Source organism: Ranitomeya variabilis, chromosome 2 (assembly GCF_051348905.1).
Source record: "Ranitomeya variabilis isolate aRanVar5 chromosome 2, aRanVar5.hap1, whole genome shotgun sequence".
NCBI classification, from domain to species: Eukaryota; Metazoa; Chordata; class Amphibia; order Anura; family Dendrobatidae; genus Ranitomeya; species Ranitomeya variabilis.
The window spans coordinates 613,835,970-613,862,169 of NC_135233.1; the positions used below are offsets into that span (position 1 = coordinate 613,835,970).

Here is a 26,200-nt window from a genome sequence, read left to right on the forward strand (position 1 = left end):
CCCTGTTGTACACCTCTGTGTTGAAGGGACAATGAAGCAAGAAGTGCTCCATGCTTTCCAGCAAGGTACCACAATGCTCCCGAGGACAATTCCTGTCCTCAGAGCTCCTACACTTCAGATTGTCCCTCACACACAGTTTCCCATGGAAGCAGCGCCAAGCCAAGTCCCAAAACTTTGAGGGGATCCTGATAGAATTCAAAAGATGCAAACCCACCCCAAGATCCCGACTTGGGCAGTCCCTGAGCGCCAGAGGCCTCTGGAAATGGGTCAACAGAACCCTATTGTCAAGGAGTTTCTTTGGCAGAGTCCTGATCTCCCACATTCCCAGACCCCACCGACGAATTACCTTCAGAACCAAGGTAGCGTAAGCCGGAAGATGTCCATGCGGTGTGCGAAGATCCTTCATTTGCCCTCCTGTCTCCCATTCCTGGAAGAAAGGCTGAAACCATCCCCTACATGAGAATACCCACGGAGGAGCCCTCTCTTTCCAGAGGTTTGCAATATTGATCTTAATGAAGGTATCCACAAGGAATACCACAGGGTTGACCATACCCAACCCTCCTAGTCTCCTCGTACGGTAAGTAACCTCCCTCTTGACTAGGTTTAGTCTATTCCCCCATAACAGTTGGGGGAACAAACTGTAGACCCGAGTCCAGAGAGATTCCGGCAAGATGCACACACTGCCCAGATAAATCAGTAAAGGGAGCAGGTAAGTTTTGATTAGGTTTACCCTTTCCCTTAGGGTCAAAGACCAACCCTTCCATTGGTTCACCTTCTGAGTGGCGATCTCTAGCCTGCTGTCCCAATTTTGTTTGGGGTACTCCCCCTGGCCAAAGTTGATGCCAAGGACATTTGCAGAGACTTTGGGTCCTGGAAGGGTGTCCGGGAGATCAAAACCAGGATCTCCTCCTCCCAGCCAGAGACTCTCACACTTATCCCGGTTGATCTTGGACCCGGATGCCTCCGAGTAGCGATCTACCTCTGACATCAGCCACCCTGCCTTCTCGTGAGAGGAAACAAACACAGTGACATCATCGGCATACGCCACCACCCTCAGAGTGGCTTCCGGTGCTGCCTGGTCCATCCCGGCCAACGGTCCACGCTCCACCCTCCTAAGAAGAGCGTCAATCGCAAACACGTACAGCAGCGGGCTCAAGGGACAACCCTGGCGAACACCGGACCCAACCTCAAAAGAGCTGCCAATCCAACCATTCACAAGCGGGAAACTCTCTGCCCCACTTTCCTAGGTCTTAAGCCAATCAACAAACCCCCCCGGCAGGCCATATCTCAGAAGGACGGACCAGAGGTACTCTTGATTAACCCGATCAAACACTTTTGCCTGGTCCAGTGACAGCATGTACCCCTTCCAGTGACCAGCCCTACCCTGCTCCACTGCCTCTCGGACACAGAGCACAGCACTAAATGTGCTGCGGCCTGGAACAGAGGAGTGCTGGGCCTCCGAAAGGAGTCGGGGTGCAAATTTCACCAGCCGATTAAACAGCACCTTTGCCAGAACCTTCCTGTCTGCATTGAGAAGCGCTATGGGACGCCAATTCTCAATGCAAGATGGGTCCTTACCCTTTGACAAGCTGATCAGAGCAGACCTCCTCATTGACTTAGGCAGAGTACCCAAGGAAAGACACTCATTGAATACCTCAGTCAAGAGGGGAACCAAAACGTCCTTAAAGGTCTTATAGAATTCAGATGTTAAGCCATCTGGACCAGGCGATTTTTTTTTTTGGGCAAGCCCTTCAATCGCCAACTGAACTTCCTCTTCCCTGATAATTTCTGTCAATACGTCAAGAGAGGGGTCTACCCCTGGTTCGGGGACGGCTTTAGCCAGGAAAGCCGACATCTCATCCCAATCAAGATCCCTCTTCCCCAAGAGGTGCGAGTAGAAGGATCTGACAACCTCCAGGATCCCTGATCTGGATCGTCTCATGGACCCCGTAGTGTCCACCAGTCCTGCAACTACTATTCACTGACATCTTGCAGTTTCTGTAAGGGTCGGGCGAGCGGTACTTCCCATAATCCCTCTCAAAAACCAAAGATGCGTGTCTTATCGTACTGACACCTCATAAGCAAAGATTTCACTCTGGAGATCTCCTCGCGGCTACCTCCAGTTGAGACAAAATGCTCGAGCTTCCTCCTCAGACCCTGATACAGGCGGTACCTGCTCAGACTCCTGAGGATTGAGAGCTGGCAGGAGAATCTCGCCACCCTTTCCTTGAACATCTCCCACCACTCTGACTTACTACTACAAAGATCCAGTTAGGGTACCTGGCTCTGAAGAAAATCCTCAAAGGACTGTCTTATCTCCGCTTCTTCCAAGAGAGACGAATTGAGCCTCCAAAAGCCTCTTCCCATCCGGAGGGTCTCTGTAACATTCAGAGAAAACAAAATTAAACAGTGGTCGGAGAACTCCACCTCAACAACAGACACTGCTGAAGAGACAGCTTCCTCCTTTAAATAAAACCTATCTATTCTGGACCTACAGTTACCTCTATGATAGGTGAACCTCTCGTGGCCTGGGGTGTGCCGAATGTGGACATCCACCAGGCGAGCCTCACTAGCTATACTATTAAGGGCGACGCTATCATAAGTCAACTTGTCTCTGGAACCTCCTCTATCTCGGGGCCTCGTGACAGCATTGAAGTCCCCTCCAAAGACAACCTGCCGACTTATAAAAAGGTAGGGCTTGATCCTCATAAAGAGACACTTCCGGTCCCACTTAGTTTGGGGACCATAGATGTTAATGAGCCGGAGCTCTTGTCCCTTCATGAGGACATCTAAGATCAGGCACCTCCCCATTTTTCACTCCATAACCCGTCGGCATTCCACCGGTGCGTTAAAAAGGACCACCACTCCGCTATACGGCTCGGCCGCAAGAGACCAATAGGAGGGCCCGAGTCTCCACTCCCTTTTAGCTTTAAACACATCTGCCATGTTTGGCAGCCTGGTCTCTTGCAAAAAGAAAATGTCAGCTTCAACCCGGCTGAGAAAATCAAAGGCCGCAAATCTAGCTGTATTTGACTTTATGCTGGCGACATTAATGGACACCAGCGTCAACGGAGTGGGTACCGCCATCATTGGCTTTCTTCTTCCCACTCCCCTTATCCTCTGCCTCAGATGAGGAATCATTCCCCCTCTTTAATGACATAGAGGTGTCCATTTTCTCATGTTTTTTCTTTTTATCATCCTCGTCTCCAGACTCTGGGCCAGTCCCTCCCTCCAAGGACCTTACATTCCCAGGAGAAGGAGACTCGGCGCCCCCTGTAAGCCCCGCCGAAGCCGGAACCTCACCCTCAGCTTCCTCCTCAGATGAAAAGATGTTCTCAAGGGCTTGGAACCGGTTAGAAAGACCAACCAGAGGGGAGTCAGTTTTTCCTTCCTTAGGTACCTTGGTCAGAGCGGGAGAAAATGTTTTATCTCTCTTCTTTTCTTTTTGGTGCCAAGCTTACGCTTTTCCTGTAGCCACTGCCTATTATCCTCATCCATACTTTCATAATTTGAGGATTCGGAGGCAGTGGCGGTTTCCTCCCTGTGGATCCTCCTGACCTCCTCATCCAACTCATCATCCCTCGGGACCTCAGCAGCAAGACTGGCGTCCAGGACAGAGGCTGCAGGAGCCCAAGGCTCGCCCAGCTCCCTATCCTGTCTGCGCCTGTCTAGATGCCTCAGCTGGGCAGGCGTCTTTTTATTGCTTTTCCTCCTTGGCCCCTCAGCTCCCTCACCCCTGCTAGTCCCTTCCCCAGCAGAATCAGCCTTGCGGCTTTCTCCCACCGGGGTCACGACAGCATTAGCGAAGGAGCGAGGACAACGGCTGAATGGGTGACCTAATTCGCCACACAGGTGGCACCTAATCTCCACACAAGATGCAGCAAGATGGCCGATATCCTCACACAATGCACATTTCTGCACAGTGCAGTTTGCGCTGAAGTGTGTGGGGTCGCCGCACTTGTGACAGATCTTCAGTTGCCCCTGGTAGAAGACCAGGATACGATCCCTACCTAGGAAGGCAGATGATGGTATGTGGGCAACCGTACCACCTGAATGCTTAAGTTTTACCATAAACGTCCAGGCCCCTGACCAGATACCAAACTCATCACGGTTTTTCTTTGACATCTCCACTACCTCTCCATACCGGCCAAGCCACTTCATGATGTCCTAACAAGAAAGCGACTCGTTACATGTCATCACGGTCACTTTCTTGACTTGATTTTGGCGAGACACCGCCTGAACGGCAAAGTCTCGCCAGCCGGGCTCATTTTTTGCCAACTCATAGTTCGACCAGAAGAGTTCAAGCCCCTCCGGCCGAACAAAGCTGACATCAAACTCAGTTGTGGAATAGAGATGTATCAAGGCATAGATGTCAATCGCCTTGAAGCCCATCCTCAGCAGGAGCTCCACAACCTTGGACCTTGGAGGATATGCATCACTGCCCCTCCACCAAAGACGGACCACATTCCTACGCACACTACCCGGCCCGGCTGTTGGGAGAGACCACACTGTATCCCCCACTCTTTGCTCTCGGAAGGCCCCGAGGCCATGCCTCTCTATCCAGAAGGATAGATCAACCTCTCGACCCTCTACCATTAGTGATCTCTCCCCCTTCTTTAGAGCCTCCAGGAGACACCGTTGCAACATGCCATCCCCAGAGACGAGGAGGACGCCCTATTTCCCCCGGAGGTGACAGCGGCAAAGCTCCTGACAGGTGCTGCCACCACCGGGGGGGCAACCGGACCAGTGACCACATCCACACCAACAGCATCACCATTACCCACCTCCATAACCCCCTCACCCTCTACCAAACCAGCAACCACACCACTAGACAGAGTTTTCTGCATCCATACCCACCACATTCACTCCTGCTGGACCAGTGACAACAGGGGGTGACACTTTGGCCTCCACATCATCAGGCACAAGGGGCTGAGTCTCCTCCACAGAACTGGAGGTGACCTCACCCCTGGTTTTATGTGTGCCCTCCGCATCATCAGTTGATACTTTCTGCTGCTTCATGGTTGCTACAAGGCGCCGTTGATCTTTAGATGCTGTGAGGCACCGCTGATCCTTAGCATCAGGATCCTGTTGACCAGCGGCACCAACACAAAATAGGACTTTGGGAGGACCAGAACTCCCAGCCCCGGTAACCCCCTCACGCTGCCGCCGCTCCTCACCTAAGTGATCAGCGGCAACAGTATTCAGGGGCACCGAGGCTACCGAAGCTGCCCCTGACACCGGGCTGCTCCCCCTTCCCACTGAGGAGCGGACCAAAGTATCATGGCCTGACCGTTCGCCTGCCACCGGGCCGCCCTCACTGTCCAGCCTCTCGGCTGATGCACCTGCTGCTACGTCCCTGCTACTACAAGCAGAGACGGAGCTCTGCGCCTCATTGCGTTGCTTTGTAATCTCCCCATGCCTTTGCACCGGATCCACAGCAGAACCCGGGCTGGGCTGGGCAACGGGGCTTATACAGCGAGCTGACCCTGCAGCCGACTCAGGGGGTACAGGGAGGGGGGCATATACATAGCTTACCGCTTCCTGCAGCTTTGGCTTGGTGGTTTTTGCCTTTTTCTTCTGGCCCCCAGGTGCCTCTTCTGGTAAATCATCACCAAGATGGAAGTTCTGAAGGCACACTGGGGACTCCAGGAGCTTGATCTCTGCCATTAGCGTCCCTCCCTGGCCGATGTTGTCACTGTCCTCCCCAGAGCCAGCAGAACTGCGACGAGATGTCATTGTCGCCTGTCCTGCTGGGACCTCGCTGCACGTGGCCTGTGAGTGACTAAGCAGGCTGCCAGGTGAGGCTTTCTGCTGGTCATCCTCATCATCATCATCCACCTGGCTCTTAGGCTGCAGCCCCATCTGCCTTTGCTCTCTGTTATCAGCCATTTCTCTGAATCGGTCTTCATTTATAAGCTTTTCTTTAAATGGTCCACTTTTTTCTCTGATGTAAGCTTTTCTGACTTCAAGCTCATTGATCTCAACTTTCAATCTCCTTACCTCCGCCTGGAGCTGATTCTTCCTCGGTTTGGAGGAACCTGCAGCTTTGTTGCTTGTGCAGCGCAGATCCTCCCGAAGCCTCCTCAGGGTCTTACTAGCCTCTTGATACTCACGGAGGTGGCTCATGACCCGGGAGGCATAGGTGGACACAGACTCCCGGGGTCTCTGCAGCGCCCAACCCTCCTCAGTGAGGTAGGCCTCACCTCCGTGAGCACTCAGCTTTCCTCCGGAAGGACCGCCATCTTGCACACTAGCAGGCTTCTCCTCCATGGAAGCCTTGCGGTTTCTCTGGGTCTCTGCAGACCGGGGGGGAGTAGGAGCCACATTGCTGCGACTCCTGATGGAGCGTCTTACCCCCGAATCCTCTGATGTGCAGGCTGGTTGCTGGTTCCTTCTGCCCCCCGCCAGCCTGGTTCGGGAAGCAGAAGCCTGGGACTTGGCTTCTTCTCTCATCCCAGGAAACCCACTCTCTCCCTGGGTAAGAGAGAGAGCAGGTCCCTGGGTGGAGAGGTGGTGGTGCTCAGGAGCTCAGGAGCACACAGCAGGTTCAGTGGCGACCACACCCACAATTAGCACAATGAGTAGCAGCTGAGCTGCACTCACTATTCTGCTGGTGCAGTCACTGTGTACATACATTACATTACTGATCCTGGGTTACATCCTATATTATACTCCAGAGCTGCACTCACTATTCTGCTGGTGCAGTCACTGTGTACATACAGGATGTAACTCAGGATCAGTAATGTATGTACACAGTGACTGCACCAGCAGAATAGTGAGTGCAGCTCTGGAGTATAATGCAGGATGTAACTCAGGATCAGTAATGTATTATACTCCAGAGCTGCACTCACTATTCTGCTGGTGCAGTCACTGTGTGCATACATTACATTACTGATCCTGAGTTACATCCTGTATTATACTCCAGAGCTGTGCTCACTATTCTGCTGGTGCAGTCACTGTGTACATACATTACATTACTGATCCTGAGTTACATCCTGTATTATCCCCAGAGCTGCACTCACTATTCTGCTGGTGCAGTAACTGTGTACATACATTACATTACTGATCCTGAGTTACTTCCTGTATTATACCCCAGAGCTGCACTCACTATTCTGCTGGTACAGTCACTGTGTACATGCATTACATTACTGATCCTTAGTTACATCCTGTATTATACCCTAGAGCTGCACTCACTATTCTGCTGGTGCAGTCACTGTGTACATACATTACATTGCTGATCCTGTATTATACCCCAGAGCTGCACTCTCGGCAGGGTGTTATTTATACGGTGTCCTTTGCTGTGTATACTAATGATTCTCTTTCGACTCCTCAGGCCGCTCGGTGTGGAGCTCGCTGTGTTACTTTTTCGGGGTGACGTTCGCCGTGTGCCTCGGTCTGGCCGCCTCGTGTTATGTCGCTACCCTCCATGAGAACGACTTGTGGTTCTCCAGCATTAAGGTACCAGGCGCCATTGTATCCTCCGTCTCATTACCCTGATGCGGTGTTGTGAGCGCTGCTCCTGCAGAATGTGATCTTGTGCTGCAGCTTTTCTTGCAGAGTTTTCTGTGAGTGGATACCGGTTCCGTTCCTTTGATTTGGGATATTTCCGATAACTGGGACAATTATAAAACTCTCTGGATCAAAATCTGCCGCAGCGTCTTTCCCTTAGGTTTTGCTCCCGACTTCATTTCTTTATCGCTTCATTGGGGGACACAGGACAACAGTACAACCAGCCAGTCAATATTTACAGGGGAGTATATGACTAAACAAACCAAAAAGAGACCAAAACCTACCCCTAAAAACATCAATCTTTATTAATAATTACGTAAGATACCAAATTTTTTTTATACAAAATGAAATAAAAATACATCCCTATAGGGGCCCTCCAGGGATAGGGATAAAGTTTAGTATCAAAAGGTACCCTCTAAAAAGTTTTTTACATGATACCAGAAAAACCACATATAGAAAAAACTAAATAGAAAAAATGAACAAAAATTTTTTAAGGTAATAATAAAAAATTATCAAAAAATGAAACAATCAAAAATACAAAAAATATCTCTCTGGATACACAATACCTATACTGGCCCTAATTGGCCCTGGAAACTGTTATCCTTCCTGACAGCGGAGGTTGGCACCCTATAAAGCGATATGGCGCCCCCACTCAACGGCGGCTGTCCCTCCTATCCCTGGGTTGTCCCTAATAAACTAATAATCACAGACAAAAGACATACATATATGGATCAAAATAGATCCATAATAATCCCAGATGGGTATCACTCTATATATGTTCCTCACAGTAAACTCCCACTACTCCTTCCACTAAAATACCTCTGGAGATTAAGGGGTTTAAGTTATGAACACATTTTCAGATGGTGGGTACCACAAGAAAAAATGAAGTGAGAGAGAAAATACTAATAAAATCAACAAATTTATTCAGAACTTAATCTAAAAGTGTGTAACACATGATATAAAATTAGACAAAGAAGAAGGGGGGGAACGGAACCTCCAAATACCAGGGGAGGCACACCACAGCGCTATGGCATAACGAGAAATCAAAAAAAGCTATATTAATATACCACAAGGCTATATTTATATCCAAAGTTCATGAAGCTTATAAGATTTAGGCGCCAAAAAAGTGCATAGCGCACAGAACTTTATGTAAGATGGTAGTGTGTCACAAAAAGTGCGTGTGAAGACCAATCAGATATGCCCAGTGTATTAGCATCAACGTGCTGTAAAACACTTGGGGAGTGAAAGTGTCACTGTATATGCACTGATTGGATGTATAATCAAAGCAGGTCTTAAGGTTTAAACGGGGTAAATTACCTGTAAATGTATGTGACAGGGGTCTGTGCGCCCAGGTAGAGGTGATGTGGAGGCCTCCCGCGCCCAACAAGCGCCGTTTCGCAGATAGCTTCTTCCAAATGGGGCGTGGATCACCATATATAGTGACACTTTCACTCCCCAAGTGTTTTACAGCACGTTGATGCTAATACACTGGGCATATCTGATTGGTCTTCACACGCACTTTTTGTGACACACTACCATCTTACATAAAGTTCTGTGCGCTATGCACTTTTTTGGCGCCTAAATCTTATAAGCTTCATGAACTTTGGATATAAATATAGCCTTGTGGTATATTAATATAGCTTTTTTTGATTTCTCGTTATGCCATAGCGCTGTGGTGTGCCTCCCCTGGTATTTGGAGGTTCTGTTCCCCCCCTTCTTCTTTGTCTAATTTTATATCATGTGTTACACACTTTTAGATTAAGTTCTGAATAAATTTGTTGATTTTATTAGTATTTTCTCTCTCACTCCATTTTTTTCTTGTGGTACCCACCATCTGAAAATGTGTTCATACCTTATGTCGAAGTGACTCCAGCCATTTCTAAATATAGGACTATGGGAATAAAAGATTAAGGGGTTTGTAGTGTATACTTCGGACTGCAGCTTGATGTCACCATCTAATCATAGCCCTGCCAGCCATCTCTATTTATTAACTGTACTGATTATCGGCTGCCATTCTTAATCATACAGGTGGATATATGAACAGGTTATATTACTGCTGATCTTGCTATCTGTATACTATATCTTCATAGACATACGACTGCAGTAATCCAAATCGCCTTCGTAGGCCAATCAAATGTGTAAACACACAGCTCCACATAAACAGAGGAACATCAATGGAGTGCTTAATACATGACACAAGCTGATTCACATGTCATAAATATATAGCTCATAACCAACACTTAGCTCATAGTTCATGGATATTCCCTTCAGGCAACCATGCAAATGCATCGGCTCACAACTGTCCCAACGAGTTTCTCCCCCGTCATTCAAGGGGGTTCATCAGGGGACCTTCAGATACACTGTCCTTAATAGGTCATAGAGCTATAGACAGACATAATAGTTCTGTCTGGCAAAAGTCTGAAGAAACGCGTTGGGACAGTTGTGAGCCGATGCATTTGCATGGTTGCCTGAAGGGAATATCCATGAACTATGAGCTAAGTGTTGGTTATGAGCTATATATTTATGACATGTGAATCAGCTTGTGTCATGTATTAAGCACTCCATTGATGTTCCTCTGTTTATGTGGAGCTGTGTGTACACATTTGATTGGCCTACTAAGGCGATTTGGATTACTGCAGTCGTATGTCTTTGAAGATATAGTATACAGATAGCAAGATCAGCAGTAATATAGCCTGTTCATATATCCACCTGTATGATTAAGAATGGCAGCCGATAATCAGTACAGTGAATAAATAGAGATGGCTGGCAGGGCTATGATTAGATGGTGACATCAAGCTGCAGTCCGAAGTATACACTACAAACCCCTTAATCTCCAGAGGTATTTTAGTGGAAGGAGTAGTGGGAGTTTACTGTGAGGAACATATATAGAGTGATACCCATCTGGGATTATTATGGATCTATTTTGATCCATATGTGTATGTCTTTTGTCTGTGATTATTAGTTTATTAGGGACAACCCAGGGATAGGAGGGACAGCCGCCGTTGAGTGGGGGCGCCATATCACTTTATAGGGTGCCAACCTCCGCTGTCAGGAAGGATAACAGTTTCCAGGGCCAATTAGGGCCAGTATAGGTATTGTGTATCCAGAGAGATATTTTTTGTATTTTTGATTGTTTCATTTTTTGATAATTTTTTTATTATTACTTTAAAAAAAATGTTCATTTTTTCTATTTAGTTTTTTCTATATGTGGTTTTTCTGGTATCATGTAAAAAACTTTTTAGAGGGTACCTTTTGATACTGAACTTTATCCCTATCCCTGGAGGGCCCCTATAGGGATGTATTTTTATTTCATTTTGTATAAAAAAAATGTTGGTATCTTACGTAATTATTAATAAAGATTGATGTTTTTAGGGGTAGGTTTTGGTCTCTTTTTGGTTTGTTTGGGACACAGGACAACCATGGTGTATGCTGCTGCTGCTAGGAGGCTGACACTATGCAAAAAAGGAAAAAAGGCGTGGCTCCTCCCTGGCAGTATACACCCACCGACAGACACCAAGCTCCTCAGTTTGTGCTTAGTGTCTGTAGGAGGCGGACCTGGATCTTCAGATCCGCTGCTAACCTTGATTCCTTTACAGGTTTTTGTTGTTTTTATTAATGTTTTGGCTTTTCTTTTTCAGATACAGCATTCAGGGATTCAGGGTGCAATCTTCCACCCTGCCTCCCCAGGAGGGCGGCTGAGCGAGCAGTGTGGTGTCGCCCGCATCGCAACTCTCAGACCGCCGGCAGGACATTATCCCCTGTCACCCTCCCAGGTGCTCCAGGGTTTTTATGGTGGCGGTCCTTGCCAAACAGTCCCCCTCACCCCTCTCCTCGGAGAGGGCTGAGAGGAAGACGGTGGTCACCAGCGGTGACCCTCCCCCTCGTCTTTGGGGTCGAGGCCGTCTTCTGGACGAAGGATTCCGTTTCCAGCGACCCCTCTCTCATCGGGCCCCTGGTCGATCCTCTCTCCCTCTACCTGTGGAACCGGAACATGCAGGTACCAGCGCTTCAGCAGCCGCTCCCCCGCAGCAATGTACAGCGCTCTCACACAGAGTCCCGGCCGTTTTTACTTTCACTTTCACCGCTGCAGCCGGCCACGCCCCCTCCTTGGACGCGCTTTTTCGGCGCTCTTTTCCTCCTCCACTCAGGAGAGCTCTTACATCTCGGGCACACCCTTCCCTTTCGGTGCGGCTCTATCAGGAGCCTTGGCTTATTCCTCACAGCACAGCTCCGACCCTTCTTCACCGCTGGCACTTCCTGCCTCAGCAGCTACGTGCACAAGAGACATCGTGCGTTGGGGGACACAGATCTCTGCTCTGCGGTGTGGTAGGATTGCAACGCTTTTTTGGCCCCTCCCTCGGTATTATCCATACCACTGTAGGCCCCTTAGTCTTTTCTGTAGTATAGTGCTGCAGAATATCCTTATGTCCAACTCTTCTGGAGCTTTCCTTACCAAACCTACCATAACTCACTACGCCTGTGCTCGTTGTAAGATAAAGTGGTCAGTAGGCCAATCGTCGCCTCTCAGCCAGTCCTGCAGTCCTCCTGCCATGTCTGCCCCGCAGGAAGCTTCCGACTCTCTGGATGGGGGTGCTCCCCCTCCCCCTGAGTGGGCCGTTGCTATCTCGCAGTCGGTCTCTGATTTGACTAAGGTGTCTCAGTCCCTGGTCCAGGCGCTTGAACGTCTTCCACAGCTTCCTTCAGCCACCAGTGCTCCGACCGTCTCCCATGGCGAGTCGGCCGCACCTGACCCTGAACCACAGGGAGATAAATCAGCCAGCCGCTCTAGAAAGAGGACTCTGTCTGGCTCTTCGTCTGGTTCTCCGGGTCCCTCCACAGTGCTCAAATTGCTCTCCTCCTCCCAATTCCCCTCCTCGGAGGAGGACATTGGGTCTGATGTGGATTCCCAGTCCGGTTCTGACTCCGATTCAGACCAGACTTCTAGCATGCAGGCTGTCGTAGATAGTCTTATTTCGGCTATCTCGCAAACCCTCAAACTAAAACAAGATGAGGTTTCCTCCCAGGATTCCTCTGTCTCCTTTAAGCGGGTGAAACGTCCCTCTCGCTCCTTTCCTATCCATGATGAGTTTGAGTCTACCCTGTCTAAACACTGGGAACATCCTGAAAAACGTTTTTCGGGTAGAAAACATCTGGACGTGCTCTATCCCTTTAGCGCCGATCTTCTCTCCCAACGTCGATCCGCCGATCTCCCGTCTTTTCTCCAAGACTGTTCTCTCCTTACCGGACGGCACGTCACTTAAGGACGCATCAGACAGACAAATTGAGGCTCTGGCCAAGTCAGCTTTCGAAGCAACGGGTGCTTCCCTCTGCCCCAGTTTTGCTTCCTCCCGGGTGGCTAAGGCCATCTCTGCCTGGGCCAAAGATCCTCCATCGGGGCATTTTGGCTTCAGCCTCCCCTACCGAGCTGGCTGACCTTGCAGACCAGATTAACCACGCAGGGAAATACCTTCTCACTGCCTCTCTATATGCAGCAGCCTGTTCAGCCAGAGCAAGCAGCAACATTGTCGCTATTCGCCGCTTTCTTTGGCTCAAAGCATGGAATGCAGATGCTATTTCCAAAAAGTCTCTCACTAACTTGGCGTTTCAAGGTTCCAGGCTTTTTGGTGCTCGTCTGGATCAAATTATCTCAGACGCGACTGGGGGCAAGAGTACCTCTCTCCCCCAGTCCAAGCCAAAGCGCTTCTTTAACCCAAAAAGGTCCTCAAACATTTCGCCCCTTTCGTCCGTTTGCAGCCTTCCCAGGTCTTCCGGACCTCGTTCCAACAGATACCGTTCCAAGTGACGGGTCGCCCCCACCTAGGAGACTTTCCAGGGTGGGAGGCAGGCTTCTTCTCTTCAAAGACACCTGGCTGTCAATGATCAGTGATGCCTGGGTCAGAGAGATTATTACCTCCGGGTACAAGATCTAATTTTCTACCCTCCCGGAAAATCGCTTCTTTCTCTCTCGTCCCCCAAAGCAACCGTCCCATTTACCCGGCTTGCTTCAAGCCGTAACGTCTCTGGTCGCCGCCGGATTCATAGTTCCCGTTCCTTCCGAAGACCGTTTTTGCGGGTTCTACTCTAACCTTTTTGTAGTCCCAAAGAAGGACGGGTCTCTTCGCCCTATCCTAGATTTGAAGCTTCTCAACCGCCACGTCCGACCTCGCCACTTCAGAATGGAATCCCTGCGGTCAGTGATCGCCGCCATGGAACCCGGGGAGTTCCTCTGCTCGGTCGACATCCAAGATGCGTACCTTCATGTCCCCATCTGCGTACGGCATCAGAGATTCCTTCAGTTTGCTATCGGGGACAATCACTACCAATTCACGGCTCTCCCCTTCAGTTTAGCGTCTGCCCCCAGGGTCTTCACCAAAATCATGGCTGCGGTCATTGCCCTCCTTCGTTATCCCCTACCTGGACGATCTGTTGATCAAAGGGTCCTCTCGTCTAGACTGTGTCCACAGTCTCCAGGTCTCCCTGGACACACTGACCCGTCTCGGCTGGATTATCAACCGGACCAAGTCCTCTCTGATTCCGTCCCAACGACTGTCCTTCCTGGGCACGTTGTTCGACACGAACTTAGCTCGGGTCTTCCTCCCTGAGAACAGGTTCTCAGTACTCCTCAAGGCGGTCCGCCTTCTCAAACGCCCAGATCCTCAGACATTTCGTGTCTTAAAGGGAGTCCTGGGAAAGATGGTGGCCTCCATGGAGGCTGTTCCTTTCGCCCAGTTCCACACCCGCCCCCTCCAACTATTCCTCCTATCCACCTGGAACAGGTCCTTGGACTCCCTGGACCGTCCTGTCCACCTTCCTCTCCAGGTCCGTCAGCCCCTAACCTGGTGGACGCTGTCTTCCTCTCTCCTGAGAGGAAGATCATTTCTTCCCCTTCAGTGGCAGGTCATCACCACCGATGCCAGCCTTCTCGGGTGGGGAGCAGTCTTCCAACAACACATGGCTCAGGGCCGTTGGACCACCCAGGAAGCTCTCCTTCTCATCAACCTTCTGGAGATCAGGGTAATCTTCCTTGCGTTAATCCGCTGGCAGTCTCTTCTGTCGAATCTTCCCGTCCGCATCCAGTCGAACAACGCCACGGCCGTGGCGTACTTAAATCACCAGGGCGGGACTCGCAGCGGCCAAGTAATGGCAGAAGTGGCAAAGATTCTTCGGTGGGCGGAACGCCACGTTCCGGCCATATCAGCCGTTCATATCCCCGGGGTCGAAAACTGGGCAACCGACTTTCTCAGTCGCCAGAGCCTGGCAGCGGGCGAGTGGTCTCTCCACCCCGCAGGCTTCAATCAAATTTGCCTCCGCTGGGGTACGCCAGACGTCGATCTTATGGCGTCCCGGATGAACCACAAGGTCCCTCAGTTTGTCGCCAGGTCCCGGGATCCTCTTGCCGTCGGCCACAACGCTCTGGTAATTCCATGGTCCCAGTTTCAGTTTCCCTACCTGTTCCCGCCCCTCCCCTTGATTCAAAGGGTGGTAAAGAAGATCAAGTTGGAAGGGATTCCAGTCATACTGATAGCTCCGGACTGGCCAAGGCGGCCGTGGTACGCCGAGCTCGTAAACATGCTCGCGGACACTCCTTGGAGACTTCCGGATCGGCCAGACCTCTTCTCGCAGGGACCTCTCTTCCACCAGAGTTCTCAGTCGCTGAGTTTAATGGCATGGCCGTTGAGGCCGCAGTCTTAAAAAAAAAGTCTCTCCCCAGGTCATACAGACCATGATCAGAGCCAGAAAACCGGCTTCTTCCTGTATCCACCATAGATACTGGAAAGCGTTCTTCCGGTGGTGTGAAACTAATGAAGTTTTTCCAATGTCCTTTTCTCTTCCGGATCTTCTCGGTTTCCTCCAGTCTGGTCTCGATTCGGGTTTATCCCTCAGCACACTCAAGGGACAAGTGTCTGCTCTGTCGATCCTCTTCCAGAGTGACCTTTCCTCCATTCACCAGGTTAGGACTTTTCTACAGGGAGTTGCGCATATCGCCCCTCCTTTCCGTCCTCCCATGGAACCTTGGGACCTTAACCTGGTCCTTGGTGCTCTTCAGGCTGCTCCCTTTGAGCCTCTTCATGACGTGCCCTTTTCCCTTCGCCTTCCTCATTGCCATTACATCTATCAGGAGGGTCTCCGAGTTGGCACCCCTGTCATGTCGTTCCCCCTTCCTGATTCTTCATCAGGATAAGGTCGTTCTTCGACCGGTTCCCGAATTCCTTCCCAAGGTGGTCTCGGCTTTCCACGTCAACGAAGACATTGTCCTTCCATCATTTTTCCCTTCTCCGGCTCATCCTTAGGAGAAGTCCCTTCACAAGCTTGACGTGGTCAGGGCCATTCGGGTCTATCTTTCTAGAACCGCTCCTTTCCGTCAATCCGATTCTCTCCTTGTCGTTTCCGAGGGTCGTAGGAAGGGCTTTCAAGCGTCTAAATCCACCATTTCGCGCTGGATTCGCTCGGCAATTTCAGAATCGTACCGTGTTCATGAGGCACGTCCTCCTCCGGGGGTGCGAGCTCACTCCACCAGAGCTGTCGGAGCTTCTTGGGCTGTTCGCCACCAGACCTCCGCCTTACAAGTTTGCAAGGCCGCAACCTGGTCGTCTTTGCACACGTTTACGACGTTCTATCGGGTTCATACCCAAGCCTCGTCCGATGCGGGTCTTGGTAGGAAGGTACTGCAGGCGGCGGTCGCACACCGGCCGACCTGAGACCTTTTCTCATTTCCTTTCTACCCACCCTTTTCCGGGACTGCTTTTGGACGTCCCATGGTTGTCCTGTGTCCCCCAATGAAGCGATAAAGAAAGAGGGATTTTTGGTACTTACCGTAAAATCTCTTTCTTGGAGCCTTCATTGGGGGACACAGCACCCTCCCTACTACTTGTTTGTTCTGGTACCGTGTTTGGGGCCTGGAGACCCTAGTTGAGTTGGTACTTTTACTATTATGAGTTCTGTCACTTCTCCTACTGCTTTTTGCACTAACTGAGGTACTTGGTGCCTGTCGGTGGGTGTATACTGCCAGGGAGGAGCCACGCCTTTTTTCCTTTTTTGCATAGTGTCAGCCTCCTAGCAGCAGCAGCATACACCCATGGTTGTCCTGTGTCCCCCAATGAAGGCTCCAAGAAAGAGATTTTACGGTAAGTACCAAAAATCCCTCTTTTTCTTGCAATTTCACCGCATTTAGAATTTTTTCCACATTTTCCAGTAAAGTGAATGCTATCTTTTTTTTTTTTTTAAAGAATAAAAGTAAAAATTCACTTTACCTTAAGGAATTAAACTTGACTCCTTTTGGTCCCAATTACTTGGGTCAGACACACAGATCCGGATGTGTAGAAGTGTTTGGTGTAATGGTGGCAGCACTGCCCTCTGGTGGACACTTAGGATATATTTTTTTTAATCCAAATGTCCTGTAATCATCTGAAGTTTTATTACATCCAGTGTTTTATGTAATAAATCTCACTTAACTGGAGTTTTATGGGACATGGCACAAAAAATGCTGAAATTATGTATCGTAGGTGCTGTTAGGTTGGGATATCGGGGCGCACATCCATCCGTACATCCATCTGGAGCAAAAATAAACTGTTGTGTTAATAAGTTTCCTCACTGGGGCATCGCTGCTGATTTTTTTGTTTTTCCTGGCGTGTCACGGTCACTTTTTAGTTCGCCGCCACCGCTGTGTTTTTTTTTTTCTGCAAAGCATAAAGTGAAATCCTTGTGTCATTTCTGTCTCTGTAGGAGGTGGAGAGAGAAATCTCCTTCAGAACAGAGTGCGGCCTTTATTATTCATACTACAAGCAGATTCTTCACGCCCCGTCCATCACACAAGGTACTGTTATTTTGCCACTGACAGTTAAACCTCTGGATCCATGCGACTGGAAATAATTAGCCATTAGGTGAGCACTTAGTCAGTGGGATCGGAGTATGAGTCCGACGGTTCTGATCCATGTTCACAGCTCCATGGAAGGGGTTAATAAAAGCCGTTTGTAGGGTAATGCCGCCCTATACGTCCCGTAGAGTTAACCCTCTGCGTTTTGCTTAATCGATTTATTGACAGGATAATTTGACGTCTTATTGCTTCTTTAAATCGGCTCTGCTTGGTCTGCAGGGATCACTGACCTGATCTATGACAATAGCACAGAGTCAAAGAGAACAATTAATATTCTGGAGAGAATGAACATCTACCAGGAGGTTGTACTCGCCGTCACCTACCGGGCCCTTAACTTATGGGTAAGTGGTGGTTTTCTATGCAAGACGTAGTGGTACATGTACCCCTGGCTTTCCGATTACTGTGGCGTCTGTAGTTGTGCCCCCCCATATACAGACTATGAATATCAAAATAAACCCCTTCTTATAATGTGATGGGATATTGCACTCACTTAATAAGTCATGGGGTCCGATCTCTGACTGTTACTGCTGAGAAATTGCAGGTAGCGCTGATTTAGCATTATATCCTTTTCTGATTTCTTCCTGCTCAGTAGTGCCACTTGCACCCGGCTGTGCACGACAATGCAGGCAGCTCCCCTGGCTGTAAGGGCTCTGCAACCAGCCCCCTTTTGTGCAGGGTTCTGCAGGCAGCTGTCTGTCTGTGCCAGGCTCTGCAACCAGCCCTATTTACTTGAATGGGACCAGCTTCCACCACTCTGCGCTGCCGGCAGCCAATGCTCCATCCTGTGGAGAGGGACTAAGCATGAAATCAATGGGGGTCCCAGAGGTTGGATAGCAAACTGTTAGTGATACGATGCCACTTCCCAAAAATTGGAAGAACCCGTCAATTTAGTAGACAGTTTTTCCATATTTTACCATCTCTGCTTGCTGTCAGTCTGTGAAGGTAAACCAGGATGTTTCCATTCACTTACAGCAAACAGAATGTGAAAACGATGATCGACTAAAATGCAAAATGTCTTAGAAAGTTGCAGAACTTTTTCAGTGCACAGATTACTCCACTTGCGACCCCATTATATCACCAGCGAGTCTCGGACGTGTCCACCACTGACATGGAGCTCCGCGGCGTCAGCGTAATGACTATTGATGCTTTTCTGTATCCGCAGAGTTACCTGGAGCCGGTGTACTTCTACATTTACACGCTGTTCGGCCTACAGACGGTGTACGTGGCCGCTCTGTATATTAACAGCTGGCTGCTCAGCGGGACCTGGCTGTCTGGAGCATTGGCCGCGTTATGGTACATTGTGAACAGGTACGGTTCAGGGCAGGACACCTGATTGTTGGCTTCTCATTTCTATGGTGAGCAGAAGATGCGTTTTACTACACCAGACAGGCACGAGTTCTACCGGAAACTTTCTAGGCATATAAACAGGAAGCATTTATTTGTTTTCTTTTCTGATGGTTTTGGTAAAAGTTCTGTGCACCATGAATGGTTAATATAAAAGCTCTTAGCGAAGGGTGATAAAGGTGTATCCCCACCTACGACATTTATTATTCATTCGTCTAGGAAAGCTGGATGACAACCCATATGGGAGCGGTAACGATAGCCAAATTGGTGGTCACGCAGGTTCTGGAGACACATATATACAAAATGTATAAGACAGGAATGAGAAAAGTAGGTATTTCTTTATCGCTTCATTGGGGGACACAGGTAGCCATGGGTGTTTGCTGCTGACACTAGGCAAAAAAAGAGTTAGCTCCTCCTGAGCAGTGTACACCCACCGACAGACACAAAGCTCGTCAGGTTATGCTTAGTGTCTGTCGGAGGCAGACCGGGCTCTGATCCCAGATCCGTCTTTTTTTTCTACAGGTCTCTTTGTTTTTTCACATTAATCTTTTCCCCTTTTGCCTTTCAGGTTCTTCAGGGCAGCAGGATGTAATATTCACTCTGCCTTCCCAATTACGTGAGACCGAGAGAACAGTGTGGCTTCCCCACACTGTCCACTCTCCTCTCGCCAGGCAGGACCCTATCCCCTGCCACTTCACTGTGTCCAGGGTTATTTGTGGTGGCTTGTACTTGCCTTATTCCACACCCGAGCCCCCTCCTCGGAGTGGACCGGGAGGAAGACGATGGTCCCTTCCCCAGGTGACATTTCCCCTTTTTTTAGGGGTCTGCACCGTCAAGGAACATGACGGCGCAGGGAGGAGGACGCTTTATCAATATCAGGAAGCCCCCCTTTAGAATGTGAAGAAAGAATCGGGACTGGCCTATTATTTACTGTCCCTCTTTCTTCACAGGCAGCAGGGGTGCATCGGCGTACCCACTAAGTGCCGCCACTTTCATATATTACACCTGCGCTATTTTCAAACCCAGCCGTGCTTGTAATAGCGTGCTCTTTTTTTCTCCCTTATGCCCGCCCTCCTGTCTTTGCGCGGCATCCTTTGGCGCACTAGTTTGTTTTTAACCCCTTTACCCCCAAGGGTGGTTTGCACGTTAATGACCGGGCCAATTTTTACAATTCTGACCACTGTCCCTTTATGAGGTTATAACTCTGGAACGCTTCAACGGATCTTGGCGATTCTGACACTGTTTTCTCGTGACATATTGTACTTCATGATAGTGGTAAAATTTCTTCAATATAACTTGCGTTTATTTGTGAAAAAAACGGAAATTTGGCGAAAATTTTGAAAATTTCACAATTTTCCAACTTTGAATTTTTATGCCCTTAAATCACAGAGATATGTCACACAAAATACTTAATAGGTAACATTTGCCACATGTCTACTTTACATCAGCACAATTTGGGAACAATTTTTTTTTTTTTGTTAGGGAGTTATAAGGGTTAAAAGTTGACCAGCAATTTCTCATTTTTACCACACCATTTTTCTTTAGGGACCACATCTCATTTGAAGTTATTTTGAGGGGTCTATATGATAGAAAATACCCAAGTGTGACACCATTCTAAAAACTGCACCCCTCAAGGTGCTCAAAACCACATTCAAGAAGTTTATTAACCCTTCAGGTGTTTCACAGGAATTGTTGGAATGTTTAAATAAAAATTAACATTTAACTTTTTTTTTACACAAAATTTATTTCAGCTCCAATTTGTTTTATTTTACCAAGGGTAACAGGAGAAAATGGACCCCAAAAGTTGTTGTACAATTTGTGCTGAGTACGCTGATACCCCATATGTGGGGGTAAACCACTGTTTGGGCGCATGGCAGAGCTCGGAAGGGAAGGAGCGCCATTTGACTTTTCAATGCAAAATTGACTGGAATTGAGATGGAACGCCATGTTGCGTTTGGAGAGCCCCTGATGTGCCTAAACATTGAAACCCCCCACAAGTGACACCATTTTGGAAAGTAGACCCTCTAAGGAGCTTATCTAGATGTGTGGTGAGCACTTTGACCCAACAAGTGCTTCAAAGAAGTTTATAATGCAGAGCCGTAAAAATAAAAAATCATATTTTTTCACAAAAATGATCTTTTCACCCCCAATTTTTTATTTTCCCAAGGGTAAAAGAAGAAATTGGACCCCAAAAGTTGTTGTGCAATTTGTCCTGAGTACGCTGATACCCGATATGTGGGGGTAAACAACTGTTTGGGCGCATGGCAGAGCTCGGAAGGGAAGGAGCGCCGTTTGACTTTTCAATGCAAAATTGACTGGAATTGAGATGGGACACCATGTCACGTTTGGAGAGCCCCTGATGTGCCTGAACATTAAACCCCCCACAAGTGACACCATTTTGGAAAGTAGCCCCCCTAAGGAACTTATCTAGATGTGTTTTGAGAGCTTTGATCCCCCAAGTGTTTCACTACAGTTTATAACGCAGAGCCGTGAAAATAAAAATTCTTTTTTTTTTTCACAAAAATGATTTTTTAGCCCCCAGTTTTGTATTTTCACAAGGGTAACAGGATAAATTGGACCCCAAAAGTTGTTGTCCAATTTGTCCTGAGTACGCTGATACCCCATATGTGGGGGGGAACCACTGTTTGGGCGCATGGCAGAGCTCGGGAGGGAAGGAGCGCCATTTGGAATTCAGACTTGGATGGATTGGTTTGCAGGCGTCACGTTGCATTTGCAGAGCCCCTGATGTACCCAAACAGTAGAACCCCCCACAAGTGACCCCATATTGGAAACTAGACCTCCCAAGGAACTCATCTAGATGTGTTGTGAGAACTTTGAACCCCCAAGTGTTTCACTAGTTTACAATGCAAAGCCTTGAAGATAAAAAATCCTTTTTTTTCCCACAAAAATGATTTTTAGCCCTTCAAATTTATATTTTCCCAAGGGTAACAAGAGAACTTGGACCCCAAAAGTTGTTGTCCAATTTGTCCCGAGTACGCTGATGCCCCATATGTTGGGGTAAACACCTGTTTGGGCGCACGGGAAAGCTCGGAAGGGAAGGACCACTGTTTTACTTTTTCATTGCAGAATTGGCTGGAATTGAGATCGGACGCCATGTCGCATTTGGAAAGCCCCTGATGTGCCTAAACAGTGGAAACTCCCCAATTCTAACTGAAACCCTAATCCAAACACACCCCTAATCCCAACGGTAACCCTAACCACACCCCTAACCCTGACACACCACTAACTCTAATCCCAACCCTAATCCCAACCGTAAATGTAATCCTAACCCTAACTTTAGCCCCAACCCTAACTTTAGCCCTAACCCTAACTTTAGCCCTAACCCTAACTTTAGCCCCAACCCTAACTTTAGCCCCAACCCTAGCCCTAACCCTAATGGGAAAATGGAAATAAATACATTTTTTTAATTTTATTATTTTTCCCTAACTAAGGGGGTGATGAAGGGGGGTTTGATTTACTTTTATAGCATTTTTTATAGCGGATTTTTATGATTGGCAGCCGTCACACACTAAAAGACGCTTTTTATAGCAAAAAAGTTTTTGCGTCTCCACATTTTGAGACCTATAATTTTTCCATATTTTGGTCCACAGAGTCATGTGAGGTCTTTTTTTTTTGCGGGACGAGTTGACGTTTTTATTGGTAACATTTTCGGACACGTGACAGTTTTTGATCGCTTTTTATTCCGATTTTTGTGAGGCAGAATGACAAAAAAACAGCTATTCATGAATTTCTTTTGGGGGAGGCGTTTATACCGTTCCACGTTTGGTAAAATTGATAAAGCAGTTTTATTCTTCGGGTCAGTACGATTACAGCGATACCTCATTTATATCATTTTTTTATGTTTTGGCGCTTTTATACGATAAACTTTTATAGAATAAATAATTTTGGCATCGCTTTATTCTGAGGACTATAACTTTTTTATTTTTTATTTGATGACGCTGTATGGTGGCTCGTTTTTTGCGGGACAAGATGACGTTTTCAGCGGTACCATGGTTATTTACTGTATATCCGTCTTTTTGATCGCGTGTTATTCCACTTTTTGTTCGGCGGTATGATAATAAAGCGTTGTTTTTTGCCTCGTTTTTTTTTTTCCCTACGGTGTTCACTGAAGGGGTTAACTAGTGGGACAGTTTTATAGGTTGGGTCGGTACGGACGCGGCGATACTAAATATGTGTACTTTTATTTTTTTTTTTTATTTAGATAAATGTATTTATGGGAATAATATTTTTATTTTTTTTTCTTTATTTAGGAATTTTTTTTTACACGTGGAAATTTTTTTTTTACATTTTTACTTTGTCCCAGGGGGAACATCACAGATTGTTGATCTGACAGTTTGCACAGCACTCTGTCAGATTGGCGATCTGACTTACAGTGCTGCAGGCTTACCAAGCGCTTGCTCTGAGCAGGCACTCGGTAAGCCACCTCCCTTCCTGCAGGACCCGGATGCCGCGGCCATTTTGGATCCGGGGCTGCAGGGAGAGGAGGTAAGAGACCCTCTGAGCAACGCGATCACATCGCGTTGCTCCGGGGGTCTCAGGGAAGCACGCAGGGAACCCCTCCCTGCGCGATGCTTCCCTGTACCGCCGGCACACCGCGATCATGTTTGATCGCGGTGTGCCGGGGGTTAATGTGCCGGGGGCGGTCCGTGACCGCTCCTGGCACATAGTGCTGGATGTCAGCTGCGATAGCTACACTCGGCCGCGCTCACTCCGTGAGCGCGGCCGATCGCGCTGGATGTACTATCCCGTCTGTGGTCATACGGGCCCACCCCACCTCGACGGGATAGTACGTCCAATGTCAGAAAGGGGTTAAAAGTATGTAATCACACACTGCGCCCCAGCCTGCCTTCCCATCATCTGCGAGGCTCGGGCACACGCCCTTCTCTCCCTCCTATCGGCGACGGTAAATTCAGCATTATGCCCACCCCTTCCTCCCTCGCTCTGCCTGTCAGGACACCGGCCTCTCTGACACGTCCTCTGGCTCTGCATCGCCCCGGATCTCCCATTGGTAGGAGGCCAGCACAGAACGGTGCTTTCTTTCACAGTAACAATCTTCAGTCAGCGTCCATCCGCAGCTGTTCTGCAAACCAGCGCCTTCCTGCACCGCACTGTCCTGGGGCCTCTGGATCACGCTCCTCCAGGACTGGGTAGGCTCTGTCCAGGCTACCTTTTTCTTGTTAGGTGCCCTCCTCAGCAGTATTCTCCAGGCCTTCACATATGCCCAGACCTGGGGACTCTCTCCTGTCCCCCCACTATCATTCGCTACGCCTGCACCCGCAGGCAGGTCAGGCTTAGACCTTCTGCCAAACTCCTTCTACCATGCTGGCAACACAGGAACCCCCCAATGTCCGGGAGTGGGCTGTGGCTATCTGTCTGTGTTGAACCTCACCAGGGTTTCTCAGTCCCTGGTCCAGGTCATTGAACGTCTACCCAACCTTCCCACTGCCACCAGTTCCCCGATCGCTCCTCAGGACGATTCGCTGGCCCTCCGTCACCACTCTCGCAAGAGCAGATCAAGAGTTAGAACTCAGAAGCGGACATAATCAAGCTCCTCGTCCAGATCTCAAGCCATGTATATATCCTCCAGGTTACACTCGATATCCCATGCCATGGAGGTGGCCCTGGGTTCCAACTCTGAATCCTGTTCAGATTCCAAGCGCGAGAAGGACAAGGCCACCAAGATCCAGGATGTGGTTGACACCCTTATATCCGCAGTTAACCAAACCTTTAATGTTAAGGAAGACAAGGGTTCTCAGGACCACTCCATCTCCGTTAGCAGAGTGAAACGCCGTTCCCAGGGTTTTCCAATCATAAGGAGTTTGAAGGGATGTTCTTGAAACACTGGGAACATCCGGAGGAACGGTTCTCAGGTAGAAAACTGATGGAAACCTTATTTCTCTATCGCCTCTCAATGGGGGACACAGGAACCATGGGGTGTATGTTGCTGCCACTAGGAGGCTGACACTATGCACAAAAAAAGTTAGCTCCTCCTCTGCAGTGTACACCCCACCGACTGGCATTATGCACTTCAGTTTTAGCTTAGTGTCAGTAGAAGGTGGACACAAGTCTTTCATTAGACCCTTATCTACCTCAATGTGCGTCGTTTTTCTTTCAGGTTTTTCCGGAAGTATTACAGGATGAACAGTCACACCTGTAGTCCCACAATACGGACTATGAATACGGCGTGTACTGCCACCCCGTATCCTCATAGATCGCTCAGCAGGACCATGATCCTAGCACACAAGCGTGCTTAGAAGTCCGGTCCTAGCTCTGTCCCCCACCCACTCGCCCACCAGAGCCTGTCGGTTGGAGGAGACGAGGATGTCCATCACCAGCTCCCTGGACGTCTCATACCTTCCTTGGATTAAGGTTAGTAACGGACAACATGGAATGTGTGAGGTGAGTATTTCCCCACCCGTCCCAGAGTAGGCAGGGAGGTCGCTCTATAGGCGTTGATATAGGGTGCAGGTTACCTTGGGCGGTCGTCACTGTTACTAGGCAGCAGGGATCTTAGCTGCAGACAGCATTTGCAGGCACAGACCCCCTCATCTGCGCGGCGGCCTTTGCAGGCAGCTGCGCCCCTTCTTGCGCTGCTCCCCGCCGGCAGCCGCACTGTCTTCTTTCCGGCGCGGCAGCCTTTGCAAGCAGCCGCGTCTCCTCCTTCCCTGCTGCGGCCGCTCTGCCTTATGCCTCGGCGCGGTTGCCTTTACAGGCAGCCGCGCTGTCCCCTTTTTTTTTCCGGCGGCCGCACTCTTTCCGGCGCGGGAGGAGGAGTAATGTTTTGGGCTGGAATCATGGGGAGAGAGATTGTCGGCCCCTTTATGATCCCTGAAGGGGTAAAGATGAACTCCATAATCTATGTGGAGTTTCTAAAACAACACTTCCTGCCATGGTTCAAGAGGAAGAACCGTGCTTTCTGCAGCAAGATCATTTTCATGCATGATAATGCACCGTCTCATGCTGCAAAAAACACATCTGCATCTCTGGCTGCTATGGGCATAAAAGAGGACAAAGGTATGGTGGCCACCACCTTCCCCTGACCTTAACCCCATTGAGAACCTCTGGAGCATCATCAAAAGGAGTGTCTATGATGGCGGGAGGCAGTTCACATCTAAGCAACAGCTCTGGGAGGGTATTCTGTCCACATGCAAAACAATTGAAGCAGAAACCATCCAAAAACTGACAAATTCAATGGACGAGAGAGTTCAGAAGCTTCTTTTGAACAAGGGGTCCTATGTGCAAATGTAACATCACCTAGAATAAAGTTTTCACTTGAAAACTGTTTGATTTCATTTTGTAATAAGCTGATAATGCTTATAGCTTCACAATTGACCATTTTTTTGTTCAAAATAAAAAAAAAAAAAAAGGTTCAAAACTCTGCTGTGCATAATAATTTGGAACATGCATTTTGAGTGTTTATTTTTTTTTTAAAGATACTGTTTTCATAGGCAG

General features: G+C 48.7%; 1 protein-coding gene and 1 long non-coding RNA gene across 6 annotated transcripts in view; one reads left to right on the forward strand and one right to left on the reverse strand.

Moving 5' to 3' along the window:
• Positions 1–26,200, forward strand: part of DPY19L3 (dpy-19 like C-mannosyltransferase 3) — a 131,297-nt gene that overhangs the window by 53,035 nt on the left and 52,062 nt on the right. For all 5 annotated transcript variants that reach the window (XR_013221696.1, XM_077288740.1, XM_077288742.1 and 2 more), the window contains 4 exons: positions 7,334–7,458; positions 17,233–17,323; positions 17,603–17,724; positions 18,546–18,691. Coding sequence is in view for 4 of the 5 variants with exons in the window: in XM_077288740.1 (XP_077144855.1) it covers positions 7,334–7,458; positions 17,233–17,323; positions 17,603–17,724; positions 18,546–18,691 (484 nt within the window). In the remaining variant the exon portion in view is untranslated. The remainder of the gene's footprint in view (positions 1–7,333; positions 7,459–17,232; positions 17,324–17,602; positions 17,725–18,545; positions 18,692–26,200) is intronic.
• LOC143807324 (uncharacterized) overlaps positions 1–26,200 on the reverse strand; it is a 96,088-nt gene that overhangs the window by 47,361 nt on the left and 22,527 nt on the right. The gene's annotated exons all lie outside the window — the stretch shown is intronic.